General features: G+C 47.7%; 2 protein-coding genes across 7 annotated transcripts in view; one reads left to right on the forward strand and one right to left on the reverse strand.

Moving 5' to 3' along the window:
- Positions 1 to 1,530, reverse strand: part of KIF24 (kinesin family member 24) — a 63,848-nt gene extending 62,318 nt beyond the window's left edge. For both annotated transcript variants that reach the window (XM_065901583.1, XM_065901582.1), the window contains exon 1: positions 1,403 to 1,530. The gene's annotated coding sequence lies outside the window, so the exon portion shown is untranslated. The remainder of the gene's footprint in view (positions 1 to 1,402) is intronic.
- Positions 1,531 to 1,767: 237 nt separating this feature from the next.
- Positions 1,768 to 12,731, forward strand: NUDT2 (nudix hydrolase 2). Of its 5 annotated transcripts, none has more exons than XM_065947433.1 (4): positions 1,798 to 1,902; positions 4,740 to 4,771; positions 9,766 to 9,899; positions 12,018 to 12,729. In XM_065947433.1, the coding sequence occupies exons 3-4, from the start codon at positions 9,773 to 9,775 to the stop codon at positions 12,332 to 12,334; spliced, it is 444 nt and encodes a 147-aa protein (XP_065803505.1). In that variant the 5' UTR covers positions 1,798 to 1,902; positions 4,740 to 4,771; positions 9,766 to 9,772; the 3' UTR covers positions 12,335 to 12,729. The 5 variants fall into 5 exon arrangements, with proteins under 5 accessions (XP_065803508.1, XP_065803505.1, XP_065803506.1 ...); XM_065947434.1 differs by lacking the exon at positions 1,798 to 1,902 and adding an exon at positions 1,912 to 2,139; XM_065947436.1 differs by lacking the exon at positions 4,740 to 4,771 and having other exon boundaries at positions 1,768 to 1,902; positions 12,018 to 12,730.
- The last annotated feature ends 1,156 nt before the right edge of the window (positions 12,732 to 13,887 follow it).

The following is a 13,887-nucleotide window of genomic DNA, read 5'->3' on the forward strand; positions in this document are numbered from 1 at the left end:
TACATACTGTACTATGCTAAGAAAAATGTATATTTTCACAGGGTAAATGCTCAATAATGGTAGCTATTAACTACCTCCAGCTGTATGGTCTTTGGAAGGCTGAGTGTGTGATCGCTACCTGCCAACAACTGCTTGACTAAATTGATAATAGAACCACAGGACTTCTAATTCAACCTTTTGATTTTCCACATGGAAAAAGAGAAATCTGAAAGAGCTAAATGACCTGCAAAGCCAGCCATAGTGAGTGAGTTAGAGCCAAGACCAAACTCTGAATCCCCAGCTGGGTTTCCATTACATGTCACAGGTCTGTGGCTTAACTATAAGGTTTTATTCAAACTTTCCCAGGAAAGTAATTAAGAACAGAGCTGCTATACCTAACTTTTTTCAATCCTTTTATTAAAGTCAGCATTGAGCTATGATTTTGATATAAGAATCAACAAAGCATAACAGCAACATATAGTCTTATGAGTTAAAAACGAAACAACAGTCTTGGTAATACAATTCTATCAGGGACACCTGATAAATGGAAAGGCTACCAGAGCAGCTGTTATATGTGCTCAAGTAGACTACAAGCAGAATACAAATACAAAAGAGAAAAGGATTTAAATAAAACGTTTTCCAAACACACTGAAAATGTGACAATAGCTGTGGGTCACTAAGAAACTGAGATCATGTCTCTTGGCATACTGCGACAACAGAAGGGTTTGTTTTAAGCAACACTAAGAGAAAGTTCAATACAAACTGGAAGACCAAGACTAAAAGCCATAAGGTAGGAAGAGTTCCAGTAAGCAACCAAAAAGTTCTCCATTTCACACAGAGTGGAAAGGCCAACACCTTTCCACTTCCAGGAAAGGTGAACTTCCAGGTCCTTGTGCATATGAGATTAGAATGCCCTCCTCCTAGTTCTATAAAAATTAAAAAATAATCTCTGTAAGGGAGGAAAAACGGGGCAGGGCATAAAGAGGAATCCAATCTATTTGTGGTAACTTAAATTCAGCTCAACAAATATTTCCTGAAAAATCTACAATGTGTGAAACATGCAAGATGCTTGCCTTGCCTCAGAGACTTCAGAATAACATGGGAGAAGAGAGAAGAACGCGGTTCACGGAAGTACACAAATAACCCAAGGCAGAACAGAAGCACTCTAAGAAAGGTTCCAGTCAGGGCTATGGGTCCAAAAGCAAGACTCCGAGACTCAGAAAAAGTTTCACGGGAGAAGTGGGGAAGAAGGGTAGGCGAGCGGGTGAACGGCCGACCGCGAGACGTCAGCTCCCGGTTTCCTTTACAACTGCCCGCCTCTTCACGCGCTCGGCTGGCGCCCTGCTCACCCTCTCCGGCGGAGGCAGGCACTAAGGCTCTCCACCAGGCCAACCCGCCTTGATTCTCTTCCGCCATTTCTCACCTCGGAGGCTTCCAAATTCCTCCTCGGTCAACCTTGTCTGAAGACTGAAGACAACGCTGAGAGGAGAAAGCCTCAAGGCGGGCGACTGGGGCCCTCTCAGCTCACAAGCTGGAGCCTGCGGCCAGGCCTCATCCCCATGGCAACGCCCCCAAGCGCCGGTTCGAACGCCCGCGCCGACGCCCGCGCGCCGGCAGTCCCACACCGTCCACCAATGAGCATCGAGGGAACGCGTGGACGTGGACCGCCTTCTCTTCTAGAAGGCCAATCAGGAACCCGATGAAACGGTGGGCGTAACTCTCACTTTCCGCCCTTCAACCAATCGTTCCACTGAAATGGAAATCTCGCGATGTTCTAAGCGAGAGAAACGCACCTTTGAGGCGAGGTCCAGAATCCTTCCGCCCCGAACTGTTGGTCGGCCAAAGCGCAACCCAGCTCTTGGGATTGGTCGACGGACTGCCAGTCTTCGCCCAAGGTCCGCCTTTTGCCTCCTTCTACTTGGGGTGAGTAGCTTTAAAGAGGGGTTAATGGGTTTAGTTCTCCGCGGAGAAATTGAGGCTCGGAGCAATGAGTCTGCAGCTGACTAACCTCCGGTCGCTGTAGGGTCAGGAGTGGACTTGCCTTTCTCCAGCTGGCTGTGGGGCGCGGGCAGGCCAGACTCCAGCCGCTGCAGAGAGAAGGGAGGGAGACCCTTTGGGGGCCCCGCGAGCCTTGTTTGTCCCGAGACGAGTGGTGATCGGGTAGGTCGTCGGAAACCCAGAGTACCGGGTGTGGGGCCCAGCCACCCTAGCGCCATACCTTCCCTTCCTTGGGCCTCAGTTTTAACTTTGTTACTCTTTAAACCCTGTCTACTTTCCACGAGAGGTTTTATATTTTCTAATTACTTCCTTTATTGAATGGATACTATCGTGACAGTTACAACAGAAGTAAAGAAAGTCACAGGAGAGTCCTTACTACTTAAAAACTTCTTTTTTCCTTGTGGCCTAGTTTGGACCTTATTTATCTATTATATCTCTCAAGGGGAAAAATAAATAAATATATGAATTACATTAAAGAAGTTGAATACAATCAAATAGCCAAAGGTAGCTGGTGTCGAGTCCAGGTTGAGAGCACTGACGTTAGGAGTCAGGCAGATCTGCTTTTGAGTCCCTATCCAGACTCATCTCTGAGCTGTAATTTTCTTTTTCCTCTTCTGAAAATGGGGAGTAATGCCCCATGGGGTTGTTGTGAAAATTAAGTGAAATAATGAAGGTAAAGCACTTGGCAAAATGCCTGACAAGTAGTAACTCTTCCAAAAGTGGTAGCTATTATCTTCATACTAGAAATAAGAAAATATATTAGCCAATGGAACCAGTAGTTGTACTGTAATTGAGTGCCCAATTTAGTTCAAAACTTGTCAGTTAAATAACTAATAATTAAGGAAACAATCTGTTCTTCGAAAGAGTGAAATTTCTTCATAGTAGCTATATTAAAACATCTTGTGGGGCTGTCAGGGATGTACATGGTGTGATGAACAGTGTGTTCACTGACAGTTTTGCAGAAAATATGAAAAGTCATTTTTTTATTCAACTATTAATGAAAGCTAAGAGCATGTCATTAAAACATAACAGAGAAGCTTTCTGATGATTTTTTTTACAGGGATTAAGTGTGACATATATCTAGTACTTCTGATATGTCAGACCCTAGGTATACATTATTTTAAACTCTGCAACAACTGTTAATAGTAGGTTGGTATTTCCTTATTTGGAAAAGGAGGCTTAGAGAAGTGTGTTGCTCAAAATAAAATGCTGTTGAATTAGGGAGCTAAGTCTTTCTCACTGCAAAGCCAGCCATGCTTTTCTGTGTTGTGCATTCTCTTTTTGACTGAGAAAGGATGAAAATACTTGGAATACAGGCAGTCTTTACCGTTTAAGCCACCAGGGAAGCCTCCCAGGTGACGCTGGTGGTAAAGCACCCTCCTGCCAATGCAGGAGACATAAGAGAAGGGGGTTCAATCCCTGGGTTGGGAAGATCCCCTGGAGGAGGAGATAGCAATCCACTCCCGTATTCTTGCCTGGAGAATCCCATGGACAGGGGAGCCTGGAGAGCTACAGTCCATAGTGTCATAGAGTCAGACACAACTGAAGTGACTTAGCAAGCAAGCAAACTCCTAGTCATCCTTTAAAACCCTTATGGAAGTACCCCTTGACCTAAAGATAATCATTCCATCTTTGCTGTCTTTACATCTTACACATACCTTTGTGATGCACAAAATACATCTGGTGACTTGTCTGTTTAAATATCTTCCACTTTCACTAGTATTCAGCTTCCTATCTACTCTTCAGTCCTGTCACACTGCTTGTCGAATGGGACACACTCAACAGACATTAGATGAGAGAAGGAATCCTTTCAGGCTCTAGTATTAGAATTCCCCATGTTTGCTGGAAAGCAAAAATTGTACAGCAGATGGCACTAATAGGCTACTTAACAGTTCTCCTTCACCAGAAACGATTTTTGTCCCAACCTTGTCTGACTTTGACTTCATCCTTGAAGCCAGTATTCATGGCATTACAGGTGAAATCTCCCATTTCCTCCCTCAGCCAAACAGCAAAGATAGCAAGATGACTCAGCAGCTTAGTCTTTGAAACAGAGAGTGGCAGATGTCCAGGTAAAGGTGAGGTTGAGGGAACATTTTCTTTGTCTCAGCTCATCAGTTTATGGTAGTTGGGGGTTTTTCTTTTCTTTCTTTTTTAGTTTTATCTTTTTGTTGTTGTTGTTGCTTTATTCAAAGATGGGAGCCTTATTTCTGTTCACTTCTTCGAAAAGGAAGAAGGGACTAGGAGAATTGGAGAAGCGACCATCATGATGTGCGATGTGAAGAGAAGCTGAGCAGTCACATAGCTAGCTGCTTGTGGGTAGGCAGAGTTGACCTTCCTCCTCATAGTGGAGTAGCCTGGGCAAATTTCCAGGACATGAGTGCCCCAAGTTAGTTACGTGTGTGCTTGTCCAAGGCTGGCATCAAGCATGTCCCCAATACTTGGTGCTTGAGAACCCTCCGGCTACTGGGTATGGTTTTGAACGTGTGGTTATAGGCTCCAGCTTCCCAGAAAAAAAAAAAAAAAAGCAGAGGCATAGAAACCTTTATCAGAGAGACCAAGTTTGGGGGCATCAGACTACACTTTACCCCTCCAGGGTTGTCTTTGGGCAACAGGATCTTCATCTGTGTCAGCCTCCAACTAAAACTTCTGTGAATAGGATTCCAGTTAGACATCTTTAAAATCCTCCATATGAATGTAGATCAAAGTGTGGGAATTTTGGAACTGGAAGCAATTTAATAAATCATTTTCGTATCCTCTTTCAGGACACTTGTGCCCTATGCCCTGCTCTTTCATGGTAAGCAAAGCTGTATAATGGAAAAAATACAAACTTTGGAGTTAGACTTGGTTTCCCTGTATCTCTGATGATAAAGATTCTGCCTGCAATGCAAGAGACTCAAGTTCGGTCCCTGAGTTGGGAAAATTCCCTGGAGAAGGGAATGGGTACCCACTCCAGTATTCTTGCCTGCAGAATTCCGTGGACAGAGCGTGGAGGGCTACAGTCTGTAAAGTTGCAAAGAGTCAGATACCACTGAGTGACTAATACTTTCACTTTTACTTAGATTCAAATCTCAGCATTCACAGACCAGTTAGGCGTTTGGGCAAGTATTTTAAACATTTTGAATCTGAATTTCCTTATCTTAAACTGGAGGTAACTGCTTATTGTGAAGAGTTGTCTTGAGCATTATAAAAGATAAAAAACATTGCATGGGGTAGATTCTTGATAACATGGTGGGGTGAAATACTGTTTCTGCTAGAGGGATTTTAGACTATGAGGAACAGGTTGCAGGAGGATTTAGAGAGCTCTTTCTAAAGGTACATTTGTGACAGCTCCTGTGGTTGAGCCTTGCTTGCAACAGCACTCTGATTAATTTGATGAAAATATTGCACCACATCAGTATAGGCATTTATCTGTGAATTATTTTTTGCCACCTAAGTCCTCAACCTCCTAGGCGGTGAGGGAATTGTATCTATAGAGAAAGCCAAGAGCACTTTTCCTTAGCTTCTGGAACCTTCTGCTGACATTGAGGGGGTTTTGTTCAGGTTTTTTTTAAACCACCTAAGGCACTTTGCTACTTTGCTGAAGTGTGAATTGCCTGCTGTCAGCCTGGAGTTCTCACCTCCGAAATCTGGCTGCAGGCATATTTGCATATTAGATGGTGTGTTCTTTAACCCCCTGAGGTTTGAATCCACTCAGTGTTTGAGTGTGTGTATGTGTATCTGTGAGAGAGAGAGAGGAAGAAAGAAATCTGGATACTTTAAAACCCCAGGACAGTTTCAGCTCCACGGGTCTCCAGAAAAACAGAAAACCTCCAACAATAGCTCCATTGACTTTTATGTAAATGGCACTCTTCAGGAAAACACTGGGCTATTTCCCAAAGTCCCAGAACAGAACCTGAGCATTTGTTTGAGTGGGAGGTGGGGAGATAGTTCTGTTGAGTCAGTGAACATCTGTTGAGAGCTGCTGTGCTGGGTCCCAGGAGACAGCTCACAGTCTGGCTGTTACCTGCCAGAGGTGCAGAGATTTACCATACTAGATGTGCGTGCTTGTGATGACTTTGTGCCATGTCCATGTAGCTAAGCTGGAACTGAGTTTCCCAGGAGTCCCTTCCTGGATAGTTCCAGGTTAGGGCTGACCTCAGGAGAATTTTGTGCAAGATTTGGAAGGCTGAAGTGAAGTAGCAGCCAGTCCACTGAAGGACAGAGCCGGATCCCGGGCATGGTAGCAGGACATACCTCTGGACACTCTGATCTGCTGGCTCACTTTAGGGTGCAGGACAGCACGCAGGCCTGCAGCTCCCCAATTCCTACTGCATCACCTCCTTCAGCTGCTCCAAGTCCCGGGTTGGGTGTATGCTCAGCTCTGTGGCAAAGGGCTCCAGCTTCTCCTGCAAGTCACCCGAGTCAATGAGCTTGGAGACAGTGGACAGAAGTCTTCTACTTCACAGTCAGCTTTCCTTTCCAGCTGCTGGCCTCACCAGCTTACAGAGACTTCAGGCCTAACACCAGATGTGGAGGTGACAGAGGTGCATGGGTTTCTCCATCAACTTCCTGATTGGACAAGGTCTGTTCCCTACTCTGAATTCTTATAGTATTCTGTTTCTCTTATCAAACATGACAGTAGTAGATTATTCAGGCCATGTTAAAGGCCCAGAAGATGGAGGGATTAGAAGCCAGAAGGCTTCACAGAAGAGGTGACATCTGAGTTGTTGCTGAAAGGATAAGGAGATGGTTGCATGGATGGGGAAGGAAGGAGAAACTGTAGAGTTCAGCTGGCTCAAGCCAAGTGATTGGAGGACGAACAGGAGTTCTGCCTTTCTGTCCTCTCTGGGTACAGAGCACAGGTAGAAAGTGAACATCTGTCTGATCCTGGCTCTTGATCCTAGCTCTTCTGGTCTGGCTGTTAGCTGTGGTCACCACTGAATACAGGTATCTACTGAAATACAGTTTCGGTAGGGTGCACACTTGTCGCTAACCTAAGCCTCCTCCCCATAGGACAGCGCTGGCCTGCTGCCCTCTCCCCGGAGGTGCCACGTGGCCACCGCAGGCTTGTCTCTCTTGGCCCCCATGGAGGCATCTTTGTTTCCTCATGCAGTGCTGGTGACAGCAGTGGTGTGAAAGAATGCCCAGGGGCTTCCTGTCCTAGGCCGGGCACTGTGCCCTCTAGCCTTGGATCCCTAAGCTTGTCCCAACATCCATCTCATGGGACTTACTTGAAGCAGGGGCAAGGTGCCCTACGCCTGTAACTTGCTGATGCTTTCTGAGCATCACGATAGGAAGGCCTGGAATCAGGTACCTATTCCTACCTAAACCTGTAACCAGTAATTTGAAATCTTCACTAGTTCTTTGGTGAGAGGGTTCCTTCTGGCTTCCAGAATAAAGTCCTTAGCATGTATTTATTCCCTGGGAGACCAAGGAGCAGAACACCACATTTAATAAAAGCCCTGATAGCAGTTTATATATGAATTTTAAACTCGGAAGGATCCACACTTTACATACTGTTATGAGCCACTCTTTTTCCACTTAGTGTGTCTGAAAATCGTTTTACAAGCAGCACATTTGTCTCTACCTCATTTTTTAAAAACACATTTTAATTCTTACTTATCTTGGCTGCACTGGGTCTTCACTGTGGTGCGGGGGTTCTCTTGTTGAGGGTCACAGACTCCACAGAGCTCAGGCCCGGTGGTCGTGGCACATGGACTTGGTTGCCCCAGAGCACGTGGGATCTTAGTTCCCCAACCAAGGATTGAACCCTGCGTTGGAAGGCAGATGCTTAACCACTGAACCGCCAGGGAAGCTCATCTTGATTGAGCAGCATCAAGGGGGCCGTGGAGATCATCCACTCCTGTTCCAGCCACTCCTCTCAGCATCAGTTGTGCCACCCAGGAGCACCTGCTTCTTCTCCGGCCCTGGAATCCTGCAGACGAGGCCTTGCAGCTCGGGCCTCTGCCTGCCTGGCCAGTCCCTCAGACCTCAGCTGTGCTTTAGACACTCGGTCTTCTTCCAGTTCTGCCATCTCACCCGGGAACCCTTGTCCAGGCCGTTCCCCCCACCTGGAGCCCACGTTCCTCCTTCCCTTTGCCAGTTTACCTTTTACTCATCCTTTACTTCTCTGCTCAAACACCTTTCTTTCAGGAAGCATTGCTTATCGCTTCTCGGCCTGTTGGCTAAGATCAAGTGTAGGAAGCATACCTTGATCCCTCAGGCAAGGTCAAGTTTCCAATCATACATTTTCCCTTTGGAACACAGACCTTATTGACAAATGTCTTTAAATTTGCTTAACTATTTAAAGTCTTCCTCTCCTACTAGACTATAAACTATATTCTATATTCATGCAAGGGCAAAGGCCTAGCACAGTACTTGGTACATAGTAGGTGCTCCATAAATATTTGCTGCATGAACAAATGCCACAAGTTTTTCTTTAGCAGGGCCTTACTGAAAGGATCTTCCATGTTTTTCGGTGTGTGTGTGTGTGTGTGTTTGACTGCAAGCATGGCATGCAGGATCTTAGTTCCACACCCCCTGCAGTGGAATCTCAGAGTCTTAAAGGCTGGACCACCAGGGAAGTCCCTCCTGTCTTTTGTTGTTGACATTTTTTCCTGCAGTGGAAAGAAGACTAAATGGAAAAGACTAAAAAAACCTCTGTTGTTATTGTATGGCTGATTATGAAGTTAATGTTCTCTGTAAATTTCCAAATAATACAGATATATATAGAGCAGAAAATGAAAGTTTCCCCATAATCTCATCCTCCAGAAAACGGTATTAATGATGCACAGACATTTTTCTGTGCCTATTGAAGTCTATTGAGTGCTTATTAATCAGCAGGCACTGTTCTAATCCATTTGACAAAGTCAAGTCATGTAATCCTCACAACAACCCTTTAGAGCAGAGCTGTTATTATCCTGTCTTACAGCTGAGGAAACAGCCTTAGGAACCCATCACATGGTGAATGAGTGGCAGAGCCTGAACTTGAACCCAGGCTCCAGGTTCATACTCTTGACCACTCTGCTAGTTCGCCTCTGATGGGATGGGAAGACTTTCTACCATGGGTGCCCCTTTATATTTTGAATTTTGGACCATGTGAATGTATCACATTCCAAAACATAAAAGACTGAAAAAAACCAGTAACAAATTTTTAGAACACTAAGCCACCATTCCTAAGTGACCCTTCTAAGCCATCAGAAACCACATTGTTTCCCAGAGAATGCTAATCAATACTCTGTGATGACCTATATGGAAAAGAATCTAAAATGGAGTGGGTATATGTATAATGATTCATTCTGCTGTACGGCAGAAACTAACCAACATTGTAAATCAACTATACCCCAAAATAAATAAACGACAGAAGTTAAAAAATACAAAGAAACCATACTTTGGGGTCTCTCTGCTCCAGAGTCTCAAGCTGGAGGCTGAGGGAAATGGGATTGTGGATTTGATGATGACATTGTACTGCGTCTCTCCCATTCCTAGCAGCTCTCCAGTTTTGGTGAGTTTGCACCTAAGGATCTCCCATCTCTACATACACACACGGGCCCTGCTCCAGCAAAGAGACCTGGAAGAGTTGGGACAGACCCACACTACCAGCTAGAGGCCGGGGCCTGTAGTTAGACACAAAGGCCTGTATCTGACTCCTGGCTTCCCCACATTGGTCCTCAGCATGTATGCAGGTGATGAGGTCACTGTTAGCTGGTCTATGTGACTCCCCGGCACCAGAGTGCTGCCCCCCTCCGGCCTCCTCAGTATGGATCTTCCTGTTTTGTGTAACTTGGCACATCTTTGTTACGCCTTCAGATAGATCATGGCCCTGAGAGCATGTGGCTTGATCATCTTCCGAAGACGCCTCATCCCCAAGGTGGACAACACTGCAATTGAGTTTCTACTGCTACAGGCATCAGATGGCATTCATCACTGGACTCCTCCCAAAGGTGGGAGGCCAGGGGGTGGGCTGTGGGGAGATGCCAGGCGCTGTTCAGAAATCCACGCTGCCAGGCACCCTACAGCACTTGCTTCCCGGTGACTGTGTAGCAGGAGGTGGGTGTGTGGGCAGAAGCTCTCGGTCCTTTCTGCATACAAGGTCTACATGCCAGGCCAGAGAAGAACCGAAATAGAGCTCTGAGACTGAATACCAGATTTCCTTGTATCAGTCACCAGAGCGTCAGCCTCCCCAGTGAATGGTGGGGAACGAGAAGAGGCTCTGGGCTGGCCGCTGGGGATCCTGGGGCCAGGGCATTCCTGGGCTACAGGTTAAGAGTGAACAGCCCCCAGACAGAAGGGAGCAGAGACTTTAAGGGGAAGTGGGGTGGGGGAGGTGAGCAAGGCTGCTCCAGGGTTGGAGCAGGGCTTCTCTGGTGGCTCAGATGGTAAAGAATCTGCCTGCAGTTTGAGAGACCTGGCTTCAAACCCTGGGTTGGGAAAATCCCCTGGAGAAGGGAATGACTACCCACTCTAGTATTCTTGCCTGGAGAATTCCATAGACAGAGAAGCCTGGTGGGCTGTAATCCATGGGGTCATAAAGAGTCGGATGCGACTGAGCAACTAACATCTTAAGGTTGGAGAACAAGGAAGTGGGAACAGGAAAAACAATTGGCACATTTGAGTTTCACTGGGAAGAAACAAAGTGAAAAAAAAAGAGGTGTCACCAATACTATGAATAGAAATATTCACACTTGCCTCCTGACCATCTGAGTCACACTGCATGGTGCCTCTCAATGAAAGATTTCAGAGGAAATCTCTGAATTTTCCCTGCCTTAGGCAGGGGAGAAGTTACCATCTTAGCACTGATGGGCAGAATGCTGAATAGATGCTGTTGGGTGGGGTGTGCTCAGAGGTTCGCACACAGTTCTGAGGGAAGGTCAAGCATCCCGAATCAGCGTCGCCTCTCTGCCCACCAGCATCCCTCCCACCTGCCTCCCCCGATGCAGTACCTGCCTATCTTTGTGTCCACAGCTATATGAGGTGCTTCCAGAGAAAACTCCCCAGCAGCCATGGACAGAAATGGAGTTTTAAGTCCAGACTCCTGGTTGCTTTCTGTGGGAGCTGGGCAGCAGCAGCTGACTGGGGTGCTGCTCTGGGGACCCCCGGGAAGGAGGAGACTAGGATGTAGCCCTGTCTTTGAGCTAAGAAGAGAACAGTGAAGAATTCCTGCTTCCCAGGAGCTCCCGAAGCAGGAGGCCCCCAGCAACTTGTTGAAGCCATGTGTTGATCGAGGCTGCCAGACCCCTCCCAGGCCTTCTTGGCCCCCTTGGGCAAGCTGAGAATTTGCAGGGAGGGCCTTGAGGCAGAGCCGAGGGCTGCTTCCAGTCTGCAGAGCTTCAAGTTCTCTTACAACAGTTTCTTGGCAGTTGTCTGCTTGGGTTTGGTCCTTGCCAACAAATTTTCTTAGAACTGGCTCTCGGCTTGTCCTTAGTCTAAGTTCCCATCAGGACTTTCCCTATGAAACTGGAATCTGGCCTTACTCAGTTAGAAGGATGAAAACAATTTGGAAGAGCCTTGATAGCTACTTGGAAACAGCTGCCGGTGCCTCGGTATAGGGTTTAGAGCCTGACCATTGACCCTGGGACTTCGGGCACCAACTGCAGACAGTGTTAAGTCCTCACTGTGGGCTATAAGCGAAGACCTCCCTCCTCAGCCAGCTCCCACCTGGCAAGAAAGGACCACCCCTCCTTGGGGGAGTCACTTTAAGGTCTCCCAGGGAAGGGTCTCCCTGAGAACATGGGATGAAGAGAGATCCAGAGGAAAATAGAGCAGAGGTCTGGGGGAGGCCGATTCTTCCACATCGCGGAGCAGCATTCTAGACCAGACTTGCCAAATGTATGGTTTGTTTCACTCTCTGTAGCGAAGATGGGGTGGGGAAGGGTCTTGCCCAGACACCACAGAACCAGACCCTCCCTGTCCTGTACCCTATTCCCTGCCAGTGTAGGATATTGCCAAAACCTAGCAACACCTAGAAAAGTCACCAGAGACCCCAGCTTTAAATCATCTGACCTGGAAAATCAAGCTTTGTTGATGATTATATTTGCTTCCTCTTTTTTTTTCCTCACCAGGCCATGTGGAACCAGGAGAAAGTGACTTGGAAACAGCCCTTCGGGAGACCCAGGAGGAAGCAGGCATAGAAGCAAGCCAGCTGACCATCATTGAGGGCTTCAGAAGGGAGCTCAATTACGTGGCCAGGGAGAAGCCTAAAATTGTCATCTACTGGCTGGCGGAGGTAAAGGACTGCGATGTGGAGGTCCGCCTCTCCCACGAGCACCAAGCCTACCGCTGGCTGGGGCTGGAGGATGCCTGCCAGCTGGCTCAGTTTGAGGAGATGAAGGCAGCACTCCAAGAAGGACACCAGTTTCTCTGCTCCACAGCGACCTGAACTGCCCAGAGTCCGGCCTTTGCCTCAGTAGGATCCTTCAGGGCCTTCTGAGATGAACTGCCTTCACTTCACTTCACTTCCTGGGTCTTTGGCTCATTATAGCAGAGAGCAGAGAGGCTAGTAAAATCAGCTGAGGACTCTCAGAGGAGAGCAAGCAAGAATCTCAGCTAGGTGGAAAGGAAGGGAAAGGAGGAGTTTTAAAAAAAAAAAGCCCAGGTCCAGTGAGTGCCTCCTTATACTTCATGAATAAACTTCAAGCAGCTTCTCTCTCCCTCTAACCTGCTGTATTTATTTCATGGACTTTTGCTCGGGGTGTGGGGGGGGTGCAGTGAAGGAAAACGAGAGTGGATCAGAGCTCCAACCTTAGCCGGAGGGAACCCTGGGTCCAACCACTGTACCCCAGAGAAGCTGAGGGAGGGAGTCAGAATTAGAAAGACCCAATATGACCAGGGTAGCTCTTCTGCCCCTGGACCTCCAGGCACTTTCACCCCACCCCACCAACGTGCCCGAGATGTTGTGGCTGTTAGTGGACAGGACATACGAGTGGGACTGGAGTGAAGGAATTGGGTCTGCCCGCCATATCCACAGGTGCTGAGGACCCATAGTGGGACTCGAACACCTGCAGAGTTTGGTATCCACAGTGGGTCCCCCAGTCCTCCGCAGATAATAGAGTACAATTGTACTCACTAATGTATCTTCTCCTGGCACCAGGGACACATGTTGCAGGTGCTCAGTAAATATTTCCTAAAATAGAGACCCAGAGAACATTGGAACAGATCCCCAGTCACAACAGGGACAGGAGGGTCAGGCAGCCCTGGGCCACCAGGTCAATGACACACACTCCCGCCTCCCAGCCCAGTCCCGACTCCCACGGTCAGCGTGGTGTCAGTGTGACTGAGTCACTGGTGAGGAGCAGGCCTGAGCCTGGGGCCTCTCTGCTGGGCCACCCGCAGCCCTGTTACCCCCCTGTCCCGTCCTCGCCTGCTGTGGCCTTCTCCACCTTTAGCAGGCCTTGCTCATTGGCATTCCTCTCTTCCTACCTACTTGCTTTCTCCACAATTCTGCTGGAAGATCCAGAGGCGCAAGAGTTGGGCCGTGGCCCTCTTTTCCCTTGCTACTAGGGCTCACAGAACGCAGGGAAGGTGTTAGATCCTACAGCCCTTCCAGGAGCTGTTAGCAGCTGGGTTCATGTGGATTTCATTAGAAGGTTGTTGCCCAATGAAGTGCGGAAGATTGGCTGGGAAGGGGCATTGGCAAAGGTCAACCTGGATTACCAGGGTCAAGAGCAGGCACCCCCAGACGAAATAGAGAAGTCGCCCTGGTCTCCGACAGGCTTCCAGATGTTTTCAGTCACCGCCCCTCCGTGTAGACAGGGCAGAAGTACTAGTGAACAGGATCTTGGAGCCCTGCCAGGGGCCTGAACGGTTTTGTTCCTCACCCCTCCAAGCGGCACTCCCTGAAGGAGGCCTGCTGCAGGAAGTTTTTGGAGCTTAGTGTTCTCTTTCCAAGCCAGCAGGGACCACATCCTACTGATTTAATAAATGCCTGCTGGG

The sequence above is a fragment of the Muntiacus reevesi genome, chromosome 10 (genome assembly GCF_963930625.1).
Source record: "Muntiacus reevesi chromosome 10, mMunRee1.1, whole genome shotgun sequence".
Taxonomy (NCBI): domain Eukaryota; kingdom Metazoa; phylum Chordata; class Mammalia; order Artiodactyla; family Cervidae; genus Muntiacus; species Muntiacus reevesi.